Source organism: Mus caroli, chromosome 3, assembly GCF_900094665.2.
Source record: "Mus caroli chromosome 3, CAROLI_EIJ_v1.1, whole genome shotgun sequence".
In the NCBI taxonomy this organism is placed as follows: Eukaryota; Metazoa; Chordata; class Mammalia; order Rodentia; family Muridae; genus Mus; species Mus caroli.
In genome coordinates, this window is record NC_034572.1 from 82,877,223 (window position 1) to 82,887,851 (window position 10,629).

General features: G+C 42.9%; 1 protein-coding gene across 4 annotated transcripts in view; it reads left to right on the plus strand.

The window, feature by feature from the left end:
* Positions 1-10,629, plus strand: part of Nup210l (nucleoporin 210 like) — a 120,365-nt gene that overhangs the window by 5,779 nt on the left and 103,957 nt on the right. For all 4 annotated transcript variants that reach the window (XM_021157946.2, XM_021157948.2, XM_021157949.2 and 1 more), the window contains exons 3-5: positions 4,788-4,919; positions 7,647-7,740; positions 8,889-9,039. In XM_021157946.2, the coding sequence (XP_021013605.1) occupies positions 4,788-4,919; positions 7,647-7,740; positions 8,889-9,039 (377 nt within the window). The remainder of the gene's footprint in view (positions 1-4,787; positions 4,920-7,646; positions 7,741-8,888; positions 9,040-10,629) is intronic.

The window sequence follows — 10,629 nt, forward strand, 5'->3', positions numbered from 1 at the left end:
TAATGTATTAAGTACCACAGAAGCTAGTAAATATTTGGGAAAGATACTTTGATATATCCCAACACTCCTTAAAGTTTTGCCCACTAATGTTAACACATATCCATGAGTTTTAAAGAAAGATTTTAATTATTTTTATGTCTATGTTAGTTTCAGTGAGAAGAGCATCCATGGGGTCATATATCTGAATACTTGGCCCTCAGTTGGTGGAAATTTTGGGGAAGGATTAGGAGGCGTGACCTTGTTGGATGATGTGTGTGTCAAAGTTAGGGTTTCCATTGCTGAGAAGACACACCATGACCAAGGCAACTCTTGTAAAGATCAACATTTAATTGGGGCTGGTTCAGAGGTTCAGTCCATTAACATTATGTCAGGAAGCATGGCAGCATCCAGGCAGACACAGTGCTGGAGAGGGAGTCAAGAGTTCTAAATCTTGATCCAAAAGCAGCCAGGAATCATGTTTTCATTTTGTTTTGGTTTTTGTTTGTTTGTTTGTTGTTTTTTTTGTTTTGTTTTGTTTGGTTGTTTCGGTTTTTCGAGACAGGGTTTCTCTGTGTAGCCCTGGCTGTCCTGGAACTCCCTCTGTAGACCAGTCTGGCCTCGAACTCAGAAATCTGCCTGCCTCTGCCTCCCAGTGCTGGGATTAAAGGTATGCGCCACCATGCCCAGCTGCAGCAGCTGTTCTTAACTGCTGAAGCATCTTGTTAGATCAGTGGCTTTTCAGTTTGTGGGTTGTAATCCCTTTGGGGTTGAATGAACCTTTCACAGGTTTCTCCTAAGACCACTGGAAAACACAGATATTTACATTACAGTTCAAAACAGTATCAAAATTACAGTTACAAAGTAGCAACAAAAATAATTATCTGGTTGAGGGTCACCACAACGTGAGGAACTATATTAAAGGGTTGCAGCATTAGCAGGTTTGAGAACCACTGCTATAGATGGACATGTTTGTTTGTTTGTTTTAGTTGGTTGGTCTGTTTTTGAAGCAGGGTAATCTCACTGTGTAGCCTAGACCAACCTGGAACTTGTAGCAAACCTTCTACCTCTCTCTCTCAAATGATGGAATTCCAGGTGTGTCTCACCACACTTGACCACCATGCATCTTAGCTATGATGTTCGGATGAGTATCTTCTCTTTTCCTCATTTCTTCTATGTTTAGTAACTAGTATTGTGAAAGAAAGATGTCTTCCATCTTACAAATAATGTCTTCCCATTGGATAACTTACTCAGCCCTGGACTCTGTAAATGTAACTTATCCCCCTGATGTAATTGTTGTCTCAGAGGCTCACTGCCTCTGTCTGCTAACCTAGGACTAGTCCTAGAAACTCTGTACAATCTAATCTAGGGCTAAAATGTTTTCAGCCTCTGAGACTTGCTACTGAATAAGCTCACTCATTTTAGCTCTTTCTGAACTCTGGCTGGCTGGTCAACTCAGCTGTTCTGGCTCAAACTCCTCCCCTAGCTAACTGATTCAAACTGGCATTTCTCACTTCTGACTGAATTGCTCTGCTTGACTTCAAACTCTGCAGTGTGTTCTAAGCTTCTGGTTCTTTTTCATTCTCTGGCTCATTCTGTCTTCACCTGTGCCTAGTTTATTCTCTGTCTCTGAAAACTTTCCTCATAAAACTGCCTTCTCTTAAGTGACTTCTCTTTCCTCTCTGTTCTTTTGGTTTTTGTTTGTTTGTTTGTTTGTTTTTTGTTTTGTTTTATTTTTTGAGACAGGGTTTCTCTGTNTAGCTCTGGCTGTCCTGGAACTCACTCTGTAGACCAGGCTGGCCTCAAACTCAGAAATCTGCCTGCCTCTGCCTCCTGAGTGCTGGGATCAAAGGTGTGCGCCACCATGCCCGGCTTCCTCTCTGTTCTTGTGCAAGTTGGGCATATCCTATCTCTGACTCATTCTGTCAGATCTTCCTCTGATTTGTCTTTTTGTCTGCCTCTCAACTAGACTTCATTTTTAAACATGGGTGCTTCCTTCTACAAACTAAGTTTATTACTTTCATTTTTAGGATTAAAAGTGTGTATTAGGGGCCTGGAGAGATGGCTTACCAGTTAAGAACACTGACTAATCTTCCAGAGGTCCTGAGTAAAATTCCCAGCAACTCCATGGTGACTCACAATTGTCTATAATGAAACCCAACACCCTCTGCTGGTGTCTCTTCAGACAGCAACAGGGCACTTACATAAAACAAACAAACAAACAAATAAATAAAAGTTTGTACTAAGGGCATGTCTGTATTCCAGCCAGAGTAGCCATATTGCTACAATTAAAATCCCTCTACAGGACTCTGCTATTTCAGGACAGAAGTTATAATACATTCTGTGTGTCCTGGTTAGCTTTAACTATCAGCTTGACAGCCTAGAGTCACGTGAGGAGGGAATCTCAGTTGAAAAATTGCCTATATTAGATTGTCTTGTCTGTGGGGAATTGTCTTGGTTGTTAATTACTGTATGAGTGTCCAGCCCACTGTGGGCATCACCATTCCCTGGGCAAATGGTCCTAGCCTGTATATGAGCCTGCAGTTGAGCCAACAGTCAATGTTCCCCCATGACTTTCCATGACTTCTGGTTCAAATTTCTGTTTTCAGTGATGGACTGTAGTCTATAAGTTGGAAAAAGTTTTTTCTGCACTTTAATTGCTTTTGATCTTGGTGCTTGTCAGAACAATAGAAAGAAAAACAGAATAGTTTGGTAATTCATATCTTCTATTTATGGTATCCTGTGTCCTTTGGGTAGGCCCTTAGTTTTGGCATTTTTTACAGTACTCCCTTACTTTTTTTTTCTTTCTTTCTCTTTTTCTTTTCTTTTCTTTTCTCTTCTTTTCTTTTCTTTTTTTTTGGTTTTTCGAGACAGGGTTTCTCTTTATAGCTCTGGCTGTCCTGGAGCTCACTTTGTAGACCAGACTGGCCTCGAACTCAGAAATCCGCCTGCCTCTGCCTCCCGAGTGCTGGGATTAAAGGGGAGCGCCACCACGTCCGGCTTTTCTTTTTCTTTTTTTTAAGATAAAGTCTCATGTACATTAGTCTGGCCTCTGATTCACTGTATAGCTAAGCATAACTTTAAACTTCTGATCCTTTTGCCTCCACAATTCTGGGGTTACAAATATGCACCACCCTTCTGTGTTTATATAGTTCTGGGGTTCAAACCCAGGACTTCCTCTATGGTAGTCAAAGACACTCCACCAACTAAGCTATGGCCCCGGTATAGTACTTCTTGCTTTTGAGCTCTAGAGTTATATTTAGAAAGCAAGATCTAGATACTAGTGTGCTTGTTGCTAAGGGAGTGTAGATACTAGTGTGCTTGTTGCTAAGGGAGTGTAGATACTAGTGTGCTTGTTGCTAAGGGAGTGTCCTAGTTTCTCTTAGCAGACAGAGCTAAGAAAGAAACATGCACATGCCAGTATGTATCTTCACACATCTCTACATTTATTTCTTTATCTAGCTGCATATATACATATATGTATATACATATACATACACATATGAACTCACAGTCATAGCTTTAACTCTAACGTGGGCTCATTCTATTCTAGACTCCTTTTCTTTTCTCTCAGAAAGACAGAGGTGTTGGTGAGATAGCTCGGTGGGTAAAGGCACTTGTCATGAAACCTGATGACCTAAGTTTGATCTCTGGAACCTAGGTAAAGGTGGAAGGAGTGAACAGAGCCACAAAATTGTCAACTAACATCCACATGCCTGCCATGTGCCATGTGTGTGCTCGCGCACACACACACACACACACACAGAGAGAGAGAGAGAGAGAGAGAGAGAGAGAGAGAGAGAGATAGTCTGACTTTCATTATCTATAATGTATTCTCTTATTTTTTTGACCATAATATACATAATCCCAGCACTCACGAGTCAGAGGCAGTGATCTGAGTCTGAGGCCAGCCTGGTCTACAGAGTGAGTTCCAGGACAACCAGGACTACACAGAGAAATTCTGTCTCAACAAACAAACAAAAACAACCCTCCCCGCACCAAAAATAAATAAATAAATAAAAAACTAAAAAAAGTACTTTTAGGATGATTAATTCAAACATTTTTTGCACTGAGGTATTAGTATATTACCAGATCTGCCTGTTTCTATTTCCCTGGGTGCTGGGGTTAAATTCAGTTCATAATGCCTCTTGTGAACAGAAAGATACTGTTTCCTGAAATAAAAATGTATTTCTAGGCATGGCATAGGGTGCAGAACCAAGATTGTGTCTCAAAAACCTAACACCATATGAGGATGCACTTGAGTTCCCAGCCTGCTAGAGCTACACAGCGAACAAAGCAACTAAACACAAAACAGCTAATCAGGGTCTAAGAAAAAACAAACAAACAAACAAACAATAAGACAAACAGAAAACCCAATGGCCTGTCAGGATGGCTCAGTGGGTAAAGGTGTTTTTTGCCAAGCCTGTCAGCTTGAATTTTGTCTCTTGCCATCCACATGAGGAAAGGAAAGAATCACTCCTTCCAGTTATCCTCTGATATCCACACACAGGTTAGAAGCCCATTAATACAATTTCCATATAGCAGCCACCATTTTTCTTTTCTAAATAAATAATTTGGAAAAAATGCCTATTGACCTCATTTTATAGAAGATAAAAAATATTGACACTTAAAATGACAAGGAATAAAATAAATCCTTGGAAAGTGGCACACAGCTCTGGGTTTTGTTTTGTCTGAGTGATCTCTCCAGCCCCGACTTTTTTTTTTAATAACCTCTAAACTCTTGGGTATTTGTGACATTTAAGAGATTGGTGCCTGTCTAGTTAAAAGGGCAGCCTTTTGCTCCTTTGCAGTGACGGACCATGAGCTACGCTGTGATGTAAAGGTCGATGTGATAGACAACATTGAAATTGTATCTCGAACCCGGGAGCTGTATGTGGACGATGCACCGCTGGAGCTTATGGTGAGGGCCCTGGATTCTAAAGGTAAGGGACTGGAGGCGACTTGAGTAAGCAGTGCCTGTCATGGAGTGTTGTTCCTTCACGTTGAGCGTTCAGAAACAGGAACTGTGTGATGGTAACAGACCTTAAATGTGACTTGTGTTCTTCTCATTTGGGGCTCACGTACGGAGCAGGTTGGCAGTGCAGAATATGGTTCAGTGTACTGTTAGGGTCCAAGAATGGAGGAAGGAAGACCTCAGACTCCAATGATACGCGAAGGCAAAGAGCATTTACTCTGCAGAAATTACCAGCATGCAGGGGTCAAACAAAATGGCAACGACTCGAGGGGCTTGCAGGCCACTTTTTATGAAGGGCTGGGGGAATTTTCCAGAAGGATTAGGTAACCTCTAATATGATTGGTAGGAAGCAAAACAGTGACATTAGTATCATTTTGATTGGCTACTATGTCAGTTTCATTGTAATTGCTGAGAACTTGAAGAATCTTGGGCGCCAGCTGTGTTCTGACCTTTTTTATTTCCTCCACTTAGGTTTCCCAGGAGCTGACTCAGCTCCAGACGTAGCCTCCCTAAGACAGGGCCGGCACTGACTAAAGGTCCCTTGTCAGTGGCTCCCTCTGAGGAGTCCAGTCTGTTACTCAGGGAATGGGTTTCTGGATCTCTCTGTATTAGCTGCCTTTTTGCATAACTACTGCTGTTATTTCTTGTTATTTCTGGACTATGAAAGAAATTAGTATGTATAGGAGGGGCCTGTATATCCCCCAGTGCATATAGAAGTCACAGTATAACTTGTGGAAGCCTGTTATCTCCTTCTACCATGTGGGAAGGCTCAAACTCAGGTCCTCAGACTTCCAGCCATCTTACCAGCACTGTCTGTCTATCTGTTTGTTTGTTTGTTTGTTTGTTTGAGGCAGGGCTCACTGTGTAGCTCTGGCTGTCCTGGGACTCACTCTGTAAACCAGGCTGGCCTCGAACTCACAGAGATCAGCCCACCTCTGCTTCCTGAGTGCCAAGTACCACCAAGAATGGCTGAGCTTTTTCTAAGTATTGAAATTTTGCCACCAAGCTTCTATTCCAGGCCCCTAGATCAACAATTAAGGATACTAATTTAATTCAATTAAGGACATGCTTTTGTTATAGTATTCATTTTAAATTTTTTAGACTCACTGATTTTATTTTATATGTGTGGGTGTTTGCATCTCTGTATGTGCACCACATGTATACCTTGTGCTTGCGGTCAGAAGAGGGTGGATCCCCTGGAGGTACAGCTAATTGTGAACCATCACGTGGATGCTGAGGACCCAAAGGAGCCCCAGGTCCTTGGCAAGAGCAGCAAGTACACCAGGGCATCCATCTCTCCAGCCCTGCTTTGGTGTTTTATGGTTTTGGCTTTGGTACTGGGGACTTGAACCTGGGGTCTCCTGCATCCTCAACAGTCCATATTCTTTCAGTGAACCACAACCCAGTCCTGGTCCCAGTCCTGGCTGTGACCAGCCTACTTCCTGTCTGCCAAGGTGATTAAAAGTCACTGTAGTTTGGCTGGAGGGATGTTGTGCCAGGTTTCTTCCCAGCACCCATATGATGGCTCACAACCATCTATAACTCTTGTGCCAGGGGCTTCCATGCTCTCCCCTGGCCTCCAGTGACACTTCACACAGATATACTTAGATACTATGCACATAAAATACACACGTAAAATAAGATAAATAAATTTAAAATAAATATATAAAGAAGTTTAATAATTTTAAGACTTTTCTTTTCTTTGGGGGGGGCGCGATTTCAATATAGGGTCTTTCTGTATAGCTCTGGCTGTCCTGGAATTTGCTCTGTAGACCGGGCTGGCCCTGAACTCACAGAGATCCACCTGCCTCTGCCTCCTGAGTACTGGGATTGAAGGCGTGCACCACTGCTGCCAAGCGATTGAGGGTAACTTTATGTTGCTTTAGATATACTATACTCCTGCTGTAAAGTGCGATTACGTAAAATCAGCAGTTACTACTTTATTTGTAAATGACTTGGTAAACAGGCTTTGAAAGTGTCCCTACTGTGCTGTCTGTGTGTGCATGTGTATCTGCCCTGGCATGCATATGGGGGTCAGAGGACAACCTCCCGGCCGTCTTGTGAGACAGAGCTCAGACATCAGGCTCACCCGGTGAGCGCCTGTACTCATGGAGTGACCTTCTCAGTACCCAGGACTACTGGGCTAGTTTCTAAGAGTTGTAAAAGTAACTGTCTTGGAATCTAGTTGTCACAGCAGTGTGTGTTGAAGGAGCTAGGGTTAAGTATGCCTGTCAACCATGAGGTACCTGTTAGGTGGCCTCGAAGTGAAAGGAGCAGGGAGACTAGAGAACCTTCGCCAGCCAGCAGTGCGTCCACGCTGTACTTTACAAGCCTGTCCCCGTGCGTCCTTTCTACTGTAGAAAGCCTTTTGGAGTTGGGCAATGACTGTACTCGCCTTTAACCCCAGCACTCAAGAGGCCGAGGCAGGTGGATCTCTTGAGTTCAAGGCTAGCCCGGTCACCAAAAAAATAAAACAAATAAAAAAAAACCCTGAAAAACCCTGTTGGGAGTGGGATCTGGGTAAGGCTCATTCCCATCTGTGTGTTTTAGTGGATTAAAAAAAAAAAAAGTGCTGTTATTTGTTACAGAAAAATACCTAAAGTGATTCTTTAGTTAGTTTCTTTTCTTTTTGAAGCTACTTGAATGTTTTTGGGATATGTGATTCTATCCTGTCGGCCTTTGGCTTGCTTTCCAGGAAACACTTTCAGTACTCTGGCAGGCATGGTGTTTGAGTGGAGTATTGCCCAGGACAACGAGTCATCGAGGGAAGAGCTGTCCAGCAAAATTAGGTAAAGCATAAAAGCCCAAGGTAGTGTCCCTGGGCGGCACACTTGACAGCAGCCATCCGTGTACAGCTTGATAATCTTACTGTCCAGGATTATTTTCTTTTTACGTTTTTTTTTATTTAAAAAATAGATAAATAGATACATTCACTATGGCAAATGCCATACACAGGAGATAAACATTGGAACCTTCATGAGAGTTAATAACCTCTGTTGGAGAATCTGTGAGATCAGGATGTCTGCTCATGCTAAATTAGAATAAGATAATTAGCCAGGTGTGTGGGAAAACAACTTTTTTGTTTTGTTTTGTTTTTCGAGACAGGGTTTCTCTGTGTATCCCTGGCTGTCCTGGAACTCACTTTGTAGACCAGTCTGGCCTCGAACTCAGAAATCTGCCTCCCTCTGCCTCCCAATAACTGGGATGCTGGGATTAAAGGCATGCGCCACCACTGCCTGGCTGGAACTGTCTTTAAATAAAATAAAAACAACAAAAGGATTCTGTTTTCAGTACTAAAGAACAGATAACAGACAGCCTAAACAGTATCCCATAGCAGTCTTAACCACAGGCTAGACTTTCTGGAAATCAGAAATTAAAAAACTTAATCCATGGCTGAGGGTGGTGGCACATAACTTTAACTCTAGCACTCAGCAGACAGAGGCAGACAGTTGTCTGGGTCCAGCCTGATCTACAAAGTGAGTTCCAGGCCTGCCTGGAACTATGCAGAGAAACTCTACCTCAAGAAACAAACAAGACAGACAAACAAAACAAAAAGAGAGAAAGGAAGGATGGAAGGGAGGAAGAGAGAGGGAGGAAGAGAGAGGGAGGGAGGGAGGGAGAGAGAGAGAAAGAGAGAGAGAGAGAGAGAGAGAGAGAGAGAGAGAGAGGAACCAGAAAAACCCTCAATCCAGGCTGACACAGAATTCTAGAAGTGGGGTCAGGGTGGAGCTGAAGCAGGGGGATTCCGAGTGAACTGCTGCTACATTATTAGCAAGGTCAAGTTAGAGCCCAGTCTGGGTTACATAAGGCACTGTTTCGGAAAGCACACAAGCAATCAAAGGTATTTTGGAGCTGTCTACAGGGATGGGCTTTATAGAGACTGAAGTTTAGAGGACTGTTAATCCTGCTAGAGACAAATCTTCCTTTGGTTCTCTAGGATTCTGAAATACTCGGAAGCCGAGTATTCTCCCCCTGACTATATAATTGAGATGGAAAAAGAGGAGAGACAAGGAGACGTGATTTTGGTATCTGGGATGAGAACTGGGGCTGCTGTTGTAAAAGTCCGAATTTATGAGCCATTCTACAAGGTAAACAGTCTGTGCTAGAAACAGCCATCTGAGGTCTTGCAATGGGGAATATAGTAGAGGCCCCTAGCTGCTATTATTTGGGGCAATGGTAGATCCTTTACTTGAAAAAGTCATTTCATGCCTGTGATGATGTCACATGCCTTTAATCCCAGCTTTCAGGAGGCAGGGGGAGGTGGATTTCTGAGTTCGAGGCCAGCCTGGTCTAGAGAGTGAGTTACAGGACAGCCAGGGCTACACAGAGAAACTCTGTCTAGAAAACAAAACAAAACCAAAAAACAAAACCAAACCAAACCAAAAAAAAAAAAACAAACAAAAAAAAAAAACAAAAAAAACCCCAAAACATAGTTGCCTATATAGTGAGTTTGAAGTCTGGGCACATGGTGAGAACCCATCTAAAACAAAAACCACAAAAGAAGTGTATGCTCTGTCGACGCTCTGTCTTGCGTAAACGGAGGATGGGCGAGAACATCAGACCTGTGGGAAGGACTTGGAACACAGGGTGCTGGATCTTTCAGGAGCCCCAGCTTTTGCCTATCTCACCTGCATTCGATTTGCTACTGCTTACCTTTGACTTCTTTCTCTTTAAACCTCTGTTTTAAACATTTTAAAATGTATTTATTTATTTACTAGCTGCATCCATCTGTGAGGCTCAGAGGGCAGTGTGGTGGAGTCACTCTACTCTCTCTGTCTACCTGGATGTGGGTTGAGCCACCTACCTTATTTTTTGAGACAGCTCTATAACCTGATGATGGGTTGGGTTTTTTTTGTTTTTTTTGATTTTTGTTTTTAAGATTTATTTATTTTATGTATGTGAGTACACTGTTGCTGTCTTCAGACACAGCAGAAGAGGGCATCAGATTTCATTACACATGGCTGTGAGCCACCATGTGGTTGCTGGGAATTGAACTCAGGACCTCTTGGAAGAGTGGACGGTGCTCTTAACCGCTGAGCCATCTCTCCAGCCCAGATGGGTTAGTTTTAATAAAAGTCAGGACTGGAGACACAGCTTAGCAGTTAAAAGCACTGGCTTCTCTTCCAAAGGATGCAGGTTTGATTCCCAGCACCCACATGGCAGCTCACAATCTCGTTCTCAGGGGATCCAGCTTCTTCTCCTGGCCTCTGAAGGAAACAGGCACATACATGGTTCACAGACATATGCATTAAAAAACTAAAATACGCTCTCCGAGCAAGATGGCTGGGGGTGAGGGTGGAGTGACTCTCGGTCAGCCCCATCTTTCCCGACAGGATCTCGCCACATTGGATGTTACCAAGTTGACACCACTTTCACATGAAGTTATCAGCAGACAAGCTACAATTAATATTGGTACAATTGGTCATGTAGCTCATGGGAAGTCCACCGTGGTGAAGGCTATTTCTGGAGTTCACACAGTCAGATTCAAAAATGAACTTGAAAGAAACATTACCATCAAGCTTGGATATGCTAATGCTAAGATTTATAAACTTGATGACCCAAGTTGTCCTAGACCAGAATGTTACAGATCGTGTGGAAGCAGCACACCAGATGAGTTTCCTACAGACATTCCGGGGACCAAAGGGAACTTCAAGTTAGTCAGGCATGTTTCCTTTGTT